This window comes from Caretta caretta, chromosome 1 (genome assembly GCF_965140235.1).
Source record: "Caretta caretta isolate rCarCar2 chromosome 1, rCarCar1.hap1, whole genome shotgun sequence".
Lineage (NCBI taxonomy): Eukaryota > Metazoa > Chordata > Testudines > Cheloniidae > Caretta > Caretta caretta.
The window spans coordinates 157,398,131-157,409,390 of NC_134206.1; the positions used below are offsets into that span (position 1 = coordinate 157,398,131).

The following is an 11,260-nucleotide window of genomic DNA, read 5'->3' on the forward strand; positions in this document are numbered from 1 at the left end:
GCAGGTCCTGCATCACATGATGCAGGTATCTCAATCCCATCGTTCAGTGTAGACACTGTGTTCTACATGGACACTTTGTCACTCTAACTTTCCCACAAAAAGCTTTATGACTTGTCTAGGTGGTTTTATTTTGTTGGCAAAACAGGAGAGTTTTGCTGCCAAAAGTAGCAATGCAGTGCATATACCTCCACTGTTTTGTCAACAAAAGCTTCCTTTTGCTGACGAAACTGGGCAGAGTAAGTAGACAAGGCCTAAGATTACAGAAAAGAGGAGAAGAGAGGGAAGAGTTGGCGTTCACCCTCAGTCACCTACATTTGAAGGAGGAATATATATATTACTCAAATTTTCTGACCACTTTTTAAATTAAAAGTGGTTTTTCAACTGAACAAATTTTGATTAAAAAATTCAAATTTTGTAAAAATTGTGTAGGTTCTCATAAAATACTCACCTTTTGGTTACAACAAACCTGAAATTTCAAAGAAAAAATAGACAAAGGAAAAATATTTGCTTTTGTCATAAATTTTCATGGGGAAATTATTTCCTCAGTGGCTCTAACAGTTATATCTCCAGCAACCACCCATGGAAGAGGGAGGAACAGTCAATTTGTTGGACGTTGTCTTCTGTTAGTTCTCTTGTTGGAACGTGCTGAGAGAGAGAGAGAGAGAGCACAAGCTCAGTTAAATGTCTACCTTTTGGGTTAGCTATTAAACAGCTTCAGCAGCTATTTGCTGTTCTGTAAATAAACAAATACTTTTTTCACTTTTTTTTTTCTTTTTTAAAACCTCAGAGATTCTCTTTGTCCTGGGGGTGACTGTACTAGCACATTGGGGCTCAAAGAGAGAACTCTTCTGGGCCAACAGCAGGGAGCTTCAAGCTGGTCCCGGCCCAGAAAACCCTTGTATCTTATTCTACCTCAAGGATTTATTGAGGACCACCAGAGGTTAAACAGTTGTTTACCTGACAGAACACAGTTCTCCTTCTGGGGAAAGGATGAGAGAAAGAACAAACCACATGGTGACAGCTGTTAGTCATGTTGCTTAATACACTGCTGGAAAGCACCCACCTACTACAGTGATCAGGGCAGGAGAACCTACACCAAGTACAATAAAATAGAACCTGGTCTTCACAGAGAAGGACTCTGGCCCATATAATGGTTGGGGAAATGTCTCCATAGGCTGAACTGTTTAATAATTATTGCAGTTTAAGGAATGTAAATAAAAGATCCTGGCCTGGGACCCTAGGAGGTCTCTGGTATATCTTCTTTTGTCACTATTGTGGTTTTGCCAAGGGTCTAAACAATATCATCACCACAGCAGTAGAGAGTATCTCATTATTTGTTTGGTCTCCAGTGTCTCTCTTGTGAAGGGAAATACTTCAGATCTGTTAGAATCCCCTATGCTATCTCTTTACTGGGGTGAACTCAGAAACCTGCAAGAAATGTTTCAAATAATTCAAAATGCAAAAAATAAGAGTGTAAGTGATTTAAAAAGAAATCCTATAATACATTGATATCAAACATAGCTGTACAACTCAATGGAAATTTGAAGTTCATTCACTGCCACGTTCAACAAAGGTGTTAATATTTGTTTACATTTTAGGGGAGAAGTTACCAGAGGTGAAAGTAAGCCGGTACGCCCCGGTACAGCGTACTGGTAAGAGCCAGTGCGCCATACTGGGACCAACTTTCCCAGAGGGCAATTTAAAGCGCTGGGGTAGCGGCGGCGGCAGGGCTGCGGCGGGGATTTAAAGGGCCCCGGAGCTCCAGCCACTGCTACCCCCGCCTGGGCCCCTTTAAATCCCTGCCTGAGCCCTGAAGTAGGGGTGGAGGGGCTCTGGTGGGGATTTAAAGGGCCCTGGAGCTCCAGCCACCGCTACCGCCCCGGGCCTTTAAATCCCCACCGGAGCCCTACTGCTGAAGCCCTAGGGTAGCGGCGGCGGGGCTCCGGAGTGGATTTAAAGGGCTGAGGTGGTAGCAGCGGATGGAGCCCGGCCGCTGCTACCCCAGAGCTTGGGAAGCAGGGCTCGGGGCTTCGGCAGCCGCTACCACAGCAGAGCCCCAGACCCTTTAAAGCTCTGCCAGAGCCCCAGGGTAGCAGTGGCAGCTGGGAGCTTCCAGGGCTCCTCAGTGATTTAAAGGGCCTGGGGCTCTGCTGCGGTAGCAGCAGCTGGAGTCCTTGGCCCTTTAAATTGCCCCCAAGCCCTGGGGCTCCCAGCCGCTGGTAGCTCGGGGATGATTTAAAGGGCCCCGGGCTCCCAGCCGCCACTACCGCAGCTGGAGCCCTGGCCCTTTAAATCTTGATTTAAAGGGCCCAGGGATTTAAGGCCCTGCCTCTTCTGGTTGAGGCCACGCCCCCTGCTCAGGACTCCAGCGTACCAGTAAGTCCTCTAACTTACTTTCACCCCTGGAAGCTACCCTTCATTTTAAAAAATGACTTGTTCTGTCTAGAATGACTGAAGCCATAACTAGTAGACTGCCAGAAGCTGGGTAGGAATAGGAAAGTGTAGTTGACTTCATTTCTGAGGTGATACAGAAAACGGAAGGGAAAAGATAGGAAATACGTGTAATGGGCAACATGGGAAGGTGATGTAGGTAGGTGATTGCTAATTGTTTACAGATGTTTTCTCCTCTTTCAGGTCAAGCTCAGGATTTACCAAATTGTCCTGGGGATGCAAAAGCCCTGGATATTCTAGCACTCTGTTCTCACTTCCTGATGGTGTTGGTGGTTTGGACCTTGTAACTGTGAAATCAGGGCTTTAGTCTGCAAACTTCTCCTGGCAAGTGACTCTTGAAGCACAACACCCATCTATAAGGGTTGCACAACGACTATTCCAGAAGCCACAAACAACAAGGCATCACCACTTGAAAACTGGCCTTATATTAGGCACCTATTACCATAGTTTGGTGCTCAAATAAGCAACCTTATTTTTCAGAGGCACCGGCCCTCTGCGGGTCCAAGTGACTTCAGTCAGAGGTAACAAGCCTGCTTTGTCATCCATCTTCAAGAGCCGAGCTTTAGGCCTCCACGTTTGAAAATTCTAGCCATACAATTTTCTTGTGCGTTTTTTGACGACAATTTTGAATCCAACTAAGGTTCACAGTGTTATTAGAACTGTCCTTAATATGATCTTTCACATAAGATTGCATGTGCTTTACAAAAAGGAGAAGTAAAAGAAGGAGAAAGCGTAGCTGTATTATAAGTCAGAGAAAAACTGGAAGTTGTGGGGGTGGCTGCCTTTGTGAAAATCAAGGGTGGAAACATTGTGACAGGAAACTGGAGGCTGTGAACTATGATGCCCCTTTTTCACTCTGATGCATCAACTACGTCATCAGTACAAAGAAACGATCCATTCAATCAGCCCAAGGAGAAGTTGTTGGCAAAGGATGTTAAAAAAAGCAAACGATTCCAGAGGAAGAGTGCTGCCGACTACAAATAAACCAAAGGCTCTAGGTTGTGTTTATCACTCTGCATTCCATTTTTTGTTTAAAGTGTCCACGGTTTAAGGAACTAAAACTATTATCCATGTCTATGGGGATTGCATTGCCTTACTCCTTAAAATGCAAAATGCAGATATACCTGAAGATGTAGTCTTGCACTTTTTAAAGATGAAAGTAGCGTCCAACTGATAAGATAAAGAAAGGACAGTATTTCTTTGACAGCCTAGTGCCATTGCAACTGCACTACGGTGTAGCTGTGAACAGGCTAAGGAATCTCTCACCTGGGCTGGAAGGGAGAGTGTGAAAGTGCCAGTCAGGATATGTCTACACAGCAATGTAAGCGTGGGCTCCTGGCTCAAGCCTAAGCCCCCTTTGTGTCCACATACTAATTGTGTTAACCCAGGGCTCGAACCTAGGGTCCCAGAAGCCTGCAGGGCTGGAGGGTCTGAGCAAGTGTTAAGCTGGGACCTAAGGTCAGAGCCCTATTGCTTTCCTGTGTGTACAAGACCCCAGCTTGACTTGGGTCCTGGAAGTCCTCTGGATGTGTCCCAGAGTTCCTTGGGGCAACTTCTTTAGTCATCTCTGTGCCGACGATGTGTGGTGCGGTCTATTTCAAACATATACCACGCTTCCCTTTGTAAAAGGCAGCCAGTCAGATCAGCGTTAATCCATCATCATCTGAACACTGGTCTTTGAGCACACTATCAGAGAACCTGCAGCATAGGTGCTGACTGTGAGGGTGCTGTGGGGCTCAAGTACCCCCCAACCCTAATATGGGGTACTCAGCACCTACAGAGATGGATTAATCTTTTGTGGGCCCTGGCACCTGAACCAAGGCTCTGCCCTGAGGCCACACCACCACTCAGCTTCTCCCTCCGAGGCCCCACGTGGCCTCTTCCACTTGAGGTCCCGCCCATGCTCCACCCCAAGACCCCAGAGAGGGCAGGCGGGAGGTTTGGGAGCAGAGCAGGCACTAAACAGCTGCCCTGCAGGGAGGGGGAGTGGTAGAGCTCCCAGCTCAGCATGGCCTGGGGAGGGATGACCCCTAACACTCTGGCCGCTCCCCCTCCCTGCCGGGCAGCCGTTTAGTCCCTGCTCCGCTTTGTGGTTCCCACTGGCTGGGCAGCATGCACTGTCAGGGTGGTGAGTAGGAGCCAGCCCCAAAACCTTCCCGCAGCCTCCTGCGATGGTGGCTTCAGCTCTTATGCCATGTTGCGTAGCGCTTGCCCAGAGCAGGAGCAAAGCTGACGGGTGGGAGGTGGCTCCTCGCTGCCAGGATGTTGGGGGTCATCCCTCCCCTGGCCATGCTGAGCCGGGAGCTCTGCTGTTTCCCCACCCTGCAGGCAGCCCCACGCTCCCAGACCCCTCCTGCCCTTTGAGCTGCGTGTGCGGGAGTGCCCAGGCAGCATGCATGGGAGAGGGTGGGAGCTCAAAACTTCCCCACAGCCTCCTGGGCATCTCTTATCCCTGCCACCAAGGATGCAGCAGGAGCAGGGATAAAGTATCCCAGGGGGAGGTGCTGGAGCACACTGCACCGCAAGCCCTGGGGAGGCACATCATTGTTCGGCAGCCAGCAGCAGCCAGGTGGGGGTGGGAGGGGGTGTTCTTCTTCTGAAACCTACATTTTATGTCAAACTTCAAAACAGACAAAAATAAATAAAAAATGAACCAAACAAAAACACTTTCACTGAATATCCCAATTTAAAAAATTAAGAATGGCAAAGTTTCATTTTAATAGTTTGACAGTCCTGAAGAATGATGTCCTGATTATCCTCAGAATCGGTGCACATGGGCATTTTCCTGCCCATATGATTCAGCCTAGAGGTGGAGAGCCCCAGTCTCAGATCAATGGTAGTTCAGTATAAAGCCTCCTCAAACTGCAGTCATTCTACTGAGACAGCCATCAGAGAAGCTACTTTTGCAGTTTCTGTACTCGTTATGGACACCTGAGTCCCATCAATAGCACCCTCACAGTAGGAAACAGGATGGGCAGTAGAGTTTTCCACAGTGCAACACATTCATAGGGCGGGAGGGAGGGGCGCTAGACACTCTGGGATCGGATTACTTTGACTCAGACCTGTGCACTGCAGTGTGGATGCCCGAGCCTAGGTTTGAGCACAGGTCAGAAAATCCTTAACCTAGGGTTAAAATGCAGTGTAGATGCTCAAACCCAGGGTTCTCTGACATGGGTCAGATGACTCAAGTCCCACTAACCCTAGGCTTACATTGCTGTGTAGATATACAGTAACTTTTGAGCATCCCTGAAGTAGGGGAAAGTGGCTTATAAGCGGCAGGATGTTTTAAGTATACACAAGTATTTTTTGCTACAGCTGAAGTCACTCCACTCTCCTTCATAAATAAGGCACCCAACTGGTTGTATTTGCTGGGAAGGAAATGGAATAAAATAGGAAGCCTGGAGCTCAATCCTGCATCCACTGAAAGGAATGATACCATTGACTTCAGTGAGTGAAAAATCAGACCCCTGCTGTAGGGAAAAGCAGATGAAACTCCAGGCATTCTGAGTCACTGCTAAGGTTAGGCTGAGCTGGAATTTATACCCAACTGGTTGAAAAGCAGACAGCTATAGCTGATATATGTATTTAACAACAAAAAGTATTTGTTATGTAAGTGTATGTATTTTGATTGTCTGCCTGTATTCCAGTCTTCTTATGTTGCCTGACATCTAAGATTGTAAACTCTTCAAAACATAGCCTTGCACCTTGTAGGAAAGGCTGGAATACAAATAAACTATTACTCAATCACATGCCCAACCAACACTTCTCTGCTGACCCCATCACCTTCCACAGAATTGAAGCTTTTTGAGAAGTTTCTGGCTGTGAACAAAAACTGGAACTAACATAGGACTATCTTCACAAGTCTGGTTAGCTACACAAGCCATAGCTCTGAGAGGTGTGAGCGGCCTCCCTTCATCACAACAGAGTGTTAATTCTAAAATCCCATGACAATTAAAAGGCCATTTTTTTAAAAAAGCAGTCCATATATGCAAAAATACATACATTTCCAAGTGCAAGTAGCATGATTTTACATATACATGAGTTATCTGGGCAAGCAAATGAGCAGACCAAAATAGCTGTTTACCTATAAAAACTAGCATGCAATCACAATAGCTTCACAAGCAAAAGCAGGCACAAACTACAAGATCATTTTGGATGCTTAAATGGACTCTTCTTTATTCAACTTTCCCCAAAATGTCAACACTGTTAATTGCTTATCTAATGGTAATATGCCATTAACAGACAGCTGTTTTATTGGAGAAGTTTGGGAATATATATAGGTAGAAACTGAATAGAGCACCATCCTTCCTTATCTGGCCCCACGGTGAGCTACTTGTACTCTCAGAACACCTGTAATGACAGAGAACAGCCCATTCTGTGCCTCAAGCCTTCCAAACCTTCGGCAAGAACTAAAGAGAGAGAGAGAAAGCTTTTAAAACTCTAAAATGGACTGAAACAATTTATCCATTTAAAAACTCAGTATCTTAATTTTGCTGACCTGAAGTTCACCAGTGGCACGGACCTCCATCTGATACTGGGAGACCATACTCAGATAAATTAACCTGTCAGATTAAGTAAATCTCCAGGCAACCACTGTGAATTTCTCTTATAAGTAGTTGCATGGAGACAGGAGTGCAGTTTTTATTCTTCCTGCTTATTAATTTTAGTTGCAGTAAGATACAAGTAAACAGAGCAGAAGTTTTATTGAAACAAATTGTTCATTTTTTCAGCTTGTATATTATTAAAGTTTAAAGACCTCCCTTTTGTAACTAACTGATTACATGCTTTCAGAGAGTTCAAGTAGTCTTATCTTGATATGCGAGGAGTGACACTTGCCACCAGCATCAAAGGAATGCCATTATACAGCAATGTGTGGGAATTTCACCAGTTTCAGAGAGCCAGAGCATAGGCAGTGTTCCCCCTTTTTCAGTCACCAGTCAAACCAAGCGAGTGGACAACTACTAAAAACAGACAAACAAGATTTTTATAAACAAAATTCAAGAAGCAGAGCAATGTGCAGCGAGCATATTCTCTAAATCTACCCTCATTCCAGTTGCTTTTGTTTGGGGGGTGTCCTAAGGCTATCTCCATTTCTTCCTACTTCATACCTTGTCAAATACAAAGGGAAGGGTAAACACCTTTAAAATCCCTCCTGGCCAGAGGAAAAACCCTTTCACCTCTAAAGGGTTAAGAAGCTAGGATAACCTCGCTGGCACCTGACCAAAATGACCAATGAGGAGACAAGATACTTTCAAAGCTGGAGGGGGGGAGAAACAAAGGCTATCTCGGTATGCGTGTTGTTTTGCTGGGAACAGAAAAGGAATGGACTCTTAGAACTTCGTAACAGGTTTCAGAGTAACAGCCGTGTTAGTCTGTATTCGCAAAAAGAAAAGGAGTACTTGTGGCACCTTAGAGACTAACCAATTTATTTGAGCATGAGCTTTCGTGAGCTACAGCTCACTTCATCGGATGCATACCGTGGAAACTGCAGCAGACTTTGTATACACACAGAGAATATGAAACAATACCTCCTCCCACCCCACTGTCCTGCTGGTATTACAGTGGGGTGGGAGGAGGTATTGTTTCATATTCTCTGTGTGTATACAAAGTCTGCTGCAGTTTCCACGGTATGCATCCGATGAAGTGAGCTGTAGCTCACGAAAGCTCATGCTCAAATAAATTGGTTAGTCTCTAAGGTGCCACAAGTACTCCTTTTCTTTTTAGAACTTAGTAAGTAATCTAGCTAGATATGCCTTAGATTCTGATTTCCTCAAATGGCTGAGAAAATAAGCTGTGCTGAATGGAATGTATATTCCTGTTTTTGTGTCTTTTTGTAACTTAAGGTTTTGCCTAGAGGGATTCTCTATATTTTGAATCTGATTACCCTGTAAGGTATTTACCATCCTGATTTTACAGAGGTGATTCTTTTACTTTTTTCTTCTATTAAAATTCTTCTTTTAAGAACCTGATTGCTTTTTCATTGTTCTTAAGATCCAAGGGTTTGGGTCTGTGTTCACCTATGCAAATTGGTGAGGATTTTTATCAAGCCTTCCCCAGGAAAGGGGGTGTAGGTCTTGGTAGGATTTTGAGGGGAAAGACGTTTCCAAGCGGGTTCTTTCCCTGTTATATATTTGTTAGATGTTTGGTGGTGGCAGTGATAAAGTACAAGGGCAAAAGGTAAAATAGTTTGTACCTTGGGGAAGTTTGAACCTAAGCGGGTAAAAATAAACTTAAGGGGTCTTTCATGCAGGTCCCCACATCTGTACCCTAGAGTTCAGAGTGGGGAAGGAACCTTGACATACCTCTTCCACACACAGAGGTTCTTTTAACAGACCACACCCTTCTAGAAAAAGACGACTAAATGTAACTTCCTTAGTTCTTCAGAGAATTGACATTGATCTATAAAAGACATGACCTTCTCCTCAGATGCTACAAGCCCGGGAAGAGGGAAAGGCGAGGAATCAAATGTAAGACCCCTCTCCAACCTCATTACAAACAAAACCCTACAACGATACTCAGACTGAGGCTCAAGAGCTGCAAGTGGCTCTTGAATGTGTCTCTTGCTGTTCTTTATAGCACATAGTAAAACAATGTGTGATTTAATTATTAATCAAACTAAGTTATTAACCAATCATGATGCTTTCAGTATGTTATTAACCAATTGTAGTTGATAAAATAATAATACTTGGTCAGTCAAAAACTAAATATTTCCCATCATATTGTTTAAATATGAATATATAGTACTATAGTAAATGAAACAATGCAGTCGCACTACTCTGGCTCTTTTGGGTAATGTGGATTCCTAATTTGGCTCCTGAACCACTGAGGGTCTGAGTATCACTGCCCTACAACTAGGCTGCAAATGCATTCTTTAAGGAGGAATCGGGCTTCAATTTGTTTTTTCTTTAACTAAGTGGAAAGCAATGTTTACTATTTTACCTTATTGTTTCAGTGCCCCAAACGTCAATATCCAAATAAAAACATTATAAGGGAAAGCAACAGCTAGACTACAAAAAGAAAAGGGGTACTTGTGGCACCTTAGAGACTAACCAATTTATTTGAGCATGAGCTTTTGTGAGCTACAGCTCACTTCATCGGTTGCATCATGATGCATCCGTTGAAGTGAGCTGTAGCTCACAAAAGCTTATGCTCAAATAAATTGGTTAGTCTCTAAGGTGCCACAAGTACCCCTTTTCTTTTCGCGGATACAGACTAACACGGCTGCTACTCTGAAGCTAGACTACAGCAGCTTTTCAGTTGAAGGAAACCTCCGTCCCATAAGACTGTTCAGAAGGTGCCCCCTGCTGGCAGCTAACATGTTTGAAGATTGTCTCATTGTTTCTATACTAGCAGGAAAGCAAAGCTTTCATCCTTACCCATAATTTCATTCTTAGAAATAAGCACAGTTTCCAGCTGTTGGGAGTGAGACAGGCCAAAGCTTCAAACTGCAGAGAAATTGGTATCACAAGCTCAGGCCACAGTGGATTTTTTTTAACGAGAGAACACAAGACTACATGTTTACATGGAACACTTTGCAACTCAGACCTTGTATATACATGCGTAACAGTGAATAATGTTGCACCTCCTCCCCACCCACTCTCCCAAAAAGTGTAACGGAAGCATGTGGCAAGAGGATCAGTTAACCATAGTCCCTATCCATCAAACATATTTAGATATGTGAGCTGCTGGAGAAGCCATGCTAATACTGGACTAAACTGTTCATTTCAGTGATATAAATCAGCTCTCAAAATATTTTGTCTGCAGACTGAAAACAACATTGTCTATGGACAAATTATTGTGTGTGTAAATGTGTGCCTGCCGGAAGAGGAGCAGGGAGAAGGGGGAAGACTTGATAAACACACCTCTGAGTTCTGATGATAGTCACGTGCTCAAGTGTACTTACCATGCACCTTTGACCACCTCAGCTGCACGGTGCCCACCTCTGGAAGAAAGAATAAGCTTCTAGGCATCTTCAAATAGCCACCATTTTGCAGAGAGAGGGGAAAAAACCAATCCTGCCAGAGAGGCGTTTCCTTCTTCCTATTAATCCCCCACCCACAACACATGGACTTTCCCTCCAAAATTACACTTGGGTAAAAGCCAGGGTAATATTAAAGTCCTGCAATAGCAGCAGGTTTAAAATCTCATCTCACAAGAACCAGAAAGGGTTTTGTACTGTACTCATCGCTGTGCAATCTTGAGTGCCTCACAAGTAAATAAAAGATTCATTCTTTCGTCTTTGGTTCTTTCTCCCTTACCTCTCCTTGGTGCTGAAGGGATGTTTTAAAATGCATTTCTTGCTGAGGGCAAGCACAGTGACAAGTCTTGTCTTTGTGAAGGCAGTGAAGCTAATTTTCCTCCTGATCTCCACACTGAAGGCACTTCCACAACTGTGCGCCAGTCCTGAACAAAGCTCTGTCCCCAGCACTCATGACTCCCTCTCCTTTTGCAGGTGGCTCCCTTATTCATAAGGAGCACAGTTGTCATTAAAAGGTCTTGTTGACTTACAGCTGGGTTCCCAAGTAAGAGTCCCAAGCTCATGAAAACTAAGAAAATTAGGACAGTGACCTTGATCCATTGTTAAATGGGCTCCAGTACAGAAACAAGAACTCCAGGGTGAGGTGTTCTCTTCCACTGCTGCTGCTTACCAGATACACTGTTGCATTCCACACTAGTTGGAGTTTTAAGGGCTTGTATGTTTATTCCCAGGCATAGGGCATTGCAGCAATCCAACTTGGAGGTCCCAAAGCCATGGATCACCATGACTAGGACTGCAACTGTCCAAAGAGGGCATAGTTGAAAGAAAGGA

General features: G+C 44.5%; 1 protein-coding gene across 3 annotated transcripts in view; it reads left to right on the forward strand.

Moving 5' to 3' along the window:
• Nucleotides 1-3,580, forward strand: part of LOC125643000 (uncharacterized) — a 39,802-nt gene extending 36,222 nt beyond the window's left edge. For 2 of the 3 annotated variants that reach the window (XM_048865045.2, XM_075132373.1), the window contains 2 exons: nt 1,599-1,652; nt 2,635-3,580. In XM_048865045.2, the coding sequence (XP_048721002.2) occupies nt 1,599-1,652; nt 2,635-2,738 (158 nt within the window). In that variant the 3' untranslated portion in view covers nt 2,739-3,580. The remainder of the gene's footprint in view (nt 1-1,598; nt 1,653-2,634) is intronic. The other variant, XM_048865058.2, reaches the window with a different exon arrangement.
• Nucleotides 3,581-11,260: the final 7,680 nt, after the last annotated feature.